This window comes from Corvus brachyrhynchos, unplaced genomic scaffold, assembly GCF_000691975.1.
Source record: "Corvus brachyrhynchos isolate BGI_N302 unplaced genomic scaffold, ASM69197v1 scaffold209, whole genome shotgun sequence".
Classification (NCBI taxonomy): domain Eukaryota; kingdom Metazoa; phylum Chordata; class Aves; order Passeriformes; family Corvidae; genus Corvus; species Corvus brachyrhynchos.
In genome coordinates, this window is record NW_008246056.1 from 226,828 (window position 1) to 230,071 (window position 3,244).

General features: G+C 47.7%; 1 protein-coding gene across 1 annotated transcript in view; it reads right to left on the reverse strand.

Moving 5' to 3' along the window:
* ADCK2 (aarF domain containing kinase 2) overlaps positions 1–379 on the reverse strand; it is a 10,352-nt gene extending 9,973 nt beyond the window's left edge. Inside the window, exon 1 of the mRNA XM_008642471.1 lies at positions 303–379. Within this exon, the coding sequence (XP_008640693.1) occupies positions 303–379 (77 nt within the window). The remainder of the gene's footprint in view (positions 1–302) is intronic.
* Positions 380–3,244: the final 2,865 nt, after the last annotated feature.

Here is a 3,244-nt window from a genome sequence, read left to right on the forward strand (position 1 = left end):
CCCGCCACCCAGCACGGGGCCCCTGGGTGAACTCAGCCGTGCCTCGGTCTCCAGCACAGAACAGAGGAGGAAACGCTAAACGCATTCTTTGGGGGAAGCCCGGGCCCTGCTGGAGTTCTCGGTTCGGCAAAAACCTGAATCTCCCTACGACATTAGCCCTGCAGTTCTCTGTCCCTGCTCTGGACAGCCTGCTTTCCTCTTGCTTTGCCCTCGGCTGGAAGAAGCGCCTGCAGTTGTGTGCAGCCTGCGGCTTAACAGGGTGGCATTTCTGACTCCCGCTGGGGATCGATGGCAGTATTCACCTGTCCTGGGGAGAAAACCGCTCGCTTGCCTTCTCGCTCTTGTACGCAGCAATGATGAGTGCTAATGGGTTAGGCATGGAGTTGGTGGAGGGCAATGTTGTTTGGGAAGGGAGCAAGGAAGAAGTTAGAGCTGGCTGCTGCTGTGGTCCCAAGGTGTCAATTTCAAACTGGGGGGTAAAACCATGCCAGGTGTATTTGGGATGCTTTCAGAGGTTTTGGCTTTATGAGTATCCAAGAAGCATGGCTCTTGATGGTCCGTGCTGGAAAAGTGATGGTCATGGTGGAGTGAGACTTTCTGACTGCTTGGGTCTGCACTGGAGCCTCCTCACAGGAGCAGGGACTAAGTGCTAAACATGGGCCCTTAATCCTGCTCTTTACAAGAACACAGCTTGTTTCCAAGACAGGTCAGCAAGTTGTTCCTGACCCTGAGGTACTCCCAGGCACCTTTGCTCTTGCCATTTAAGTAGTTGTTTAAGTTTGTTGCTTTTGGAGAAGAGCATCTCCAGCCTGGAACTCAGCTGGGAGGATATAGAGAAGACCAAAGGGATTTCCATGGGGCTTTAATTTGCTACTATGAGGGGAGCTGCTGGTGTTGGTGGTGGATTAAAAAGCTGTTTTCTGTGTTGGCTGCCACCTTACTGACCGCTGGTTCTTGGTGTGTGGTAGTGAGTCCAATAATGTGTACTGGCTCTGTTTCCTGATCCACCAAAAACGGAGTTGTTACTGCATCCTGGCAGAGGAAAGGAATGCATTTCTTCCACCCTTGTGTTGTGTTCTGAATTGTTGTCATTGGGGTAGTGTTTGTGGGGATTGGTGCTTGTTTGGTTTGAGGGATTTTGTTTGGTTGTTGTTTGGGTTTTTTAAGTAATCCAGACAGTGTTTCAGCCTGTGAAAATGGATAACTACTATGTTGGGTCAGGCTTGGAAGCAACTGAAAATGCTAAGTATGGAAATGAGAGGAAAGCCACAGGACTTCCCAGGGTAATAAGGCGCCTTTTTGAGAAACGGAAGAGAAAGCACCGAAAACAAAGGGCGCTGGAGTGGCCGAGGATGTAAAAAGCAGACCAAAGATTTATGGCTCTGCTGGGACCACTCTCTGCCTGCGTGGGTGAGAAGGTTGTGTGCTGAAGCCTGGGTTGGCCCTCGGCACATCCATGTCCTAGCAGTCCATGCAGAAGACACTCCCTGTCCATCAACTCAGATCCAAAGTGCGGTGTTCGTTGTAGACCAGAAGTGCATGTGGAGTGTCCCAAAGTACTGCCCCCAGCTCGCTGCCTTGGGAAATCTTTTAGGACATTTTGTCTGCAAAGACAACCTCTGTGTGTTCTTTCTGTTCTCCAGAAACAAGAAGAGCATTTAGATCCTTTGTTAGACACTTACAATAGGCTTGTCTTTCTCCCATGCCTGGTATATTTGCCTGTTAGAAATGTTCATTTTGACAAGGAGATAATAAATAAAGACCATGTAAACTGTGTTTTTCAGACATGATCTTAATTCAGGAGTAGCTTTTCCAATCAGTTATTCTTGATATCAGCCGTAACAACTAATTGATATGGACAGGACTTAAAATCTCTATTTTGCTGGGCACTCTGAGGGCACAGAAGCAAGCTCAATCCTTCCCCAAGTTTAAGATATTTGCCAATGAAATCATCACACAACAGAGCCAGTCTCTTAAACATGGAGAGGTGCTGGGCATTTCAATAGTGTCTGATAAGTGTCATATTCTTTTGGATCCCCCTGACTGCATTACTCAAAGCAGCTGGTTCTCCCTTCCTTTTGTAGCACCTGACATTTATTTCCTGGCTGGAACTGTGTGGAAGCTGCTCCTTCCTAAGTGGAGGCCAGACCAAGGGGAGGAAAGGCTCTGTAGTGCACTATTAAGCCCACGAGAGTGGAGAAGAACCTCTCTTAAACTCTTGTTGAAACTGGTTAATTGTGATGATCTTAGGCCTCCAGAACTGGGGTATAAGCTCTTTAGGGAAGCATTTTTTAGCTGAAGGATTTAAGTACTAGTGGCTGATATGTCTGTTGGCAGGATCCCAAGAGCTGGCTGGAAGAGGCCTCTACTATGAAAGAAATGCTGAAATAGGACTTTTAACACACTTGCATAGCAGTTCCTTACGGGCTGAGGAGACTCTCTGCAGGGAAGAAGGGAGTGGGATGTAGCTGGAAAGAAATTTCTTGTTTCATTCAAGTCCTGACAATAAATGAGTGATCCTGGCTTTGCTTAGATACAGCTCAACTAACATTGTATCCGAGGTATCTGTAAGCACCCTTTTACTGCACAAGGCAGGAGAAGAGACAATGTCTTCTTGACTGTAGCTCTGAAGTGCAATGGAGAGGGCAATAACATCTTGTTCTTGCTTATGGGATTTTTTTGTTCCGGTTTTCACCTTGGAGATGCTTTATCAGCTATTGGGAACTGAAGCAGAGGCTGAAGTGTGAGGATATGCATGGCATCTGGGGGTGGCTTCATCCCAGGTTTTAGTGAAGATGACTGTATGGCAGAACCCCTGGCTTCGTGAAGGCTGTGCTTTTGAAACATAGCTTCTCCAGGGGCCTTGGGTCACCTTGAAGTTGGGTGCCTAAGACAAGCTGGAGTCCCTGGAGCATCTGACCTCTACAGCCTGGGATTTCAGCCGAGGTCTGTGTCCTTCGGTGAAAGCCTAGCACAGAGTGGGCTGAGGACCAGTGCAAGGTCTCTGTTAATAAAGCACTAAAAGGCATCATCACTGTCTTACATAAATAAATACTTAAGGTCCTATCAGCTGGTCCTATTTAAGATCTCTCCCAGCCTTTACATGGTTCACCACCCAGCCGGACCAAGGCACCCTGTGTCTCTGGACATGGCACTGATGAGGTGAAAGTCACAATTCCCCAGGCCTTTCCCGATCAAAGCAGTGATTATTTACCAGTTCATGTCTTTCAGTGAGCTGGGAGCT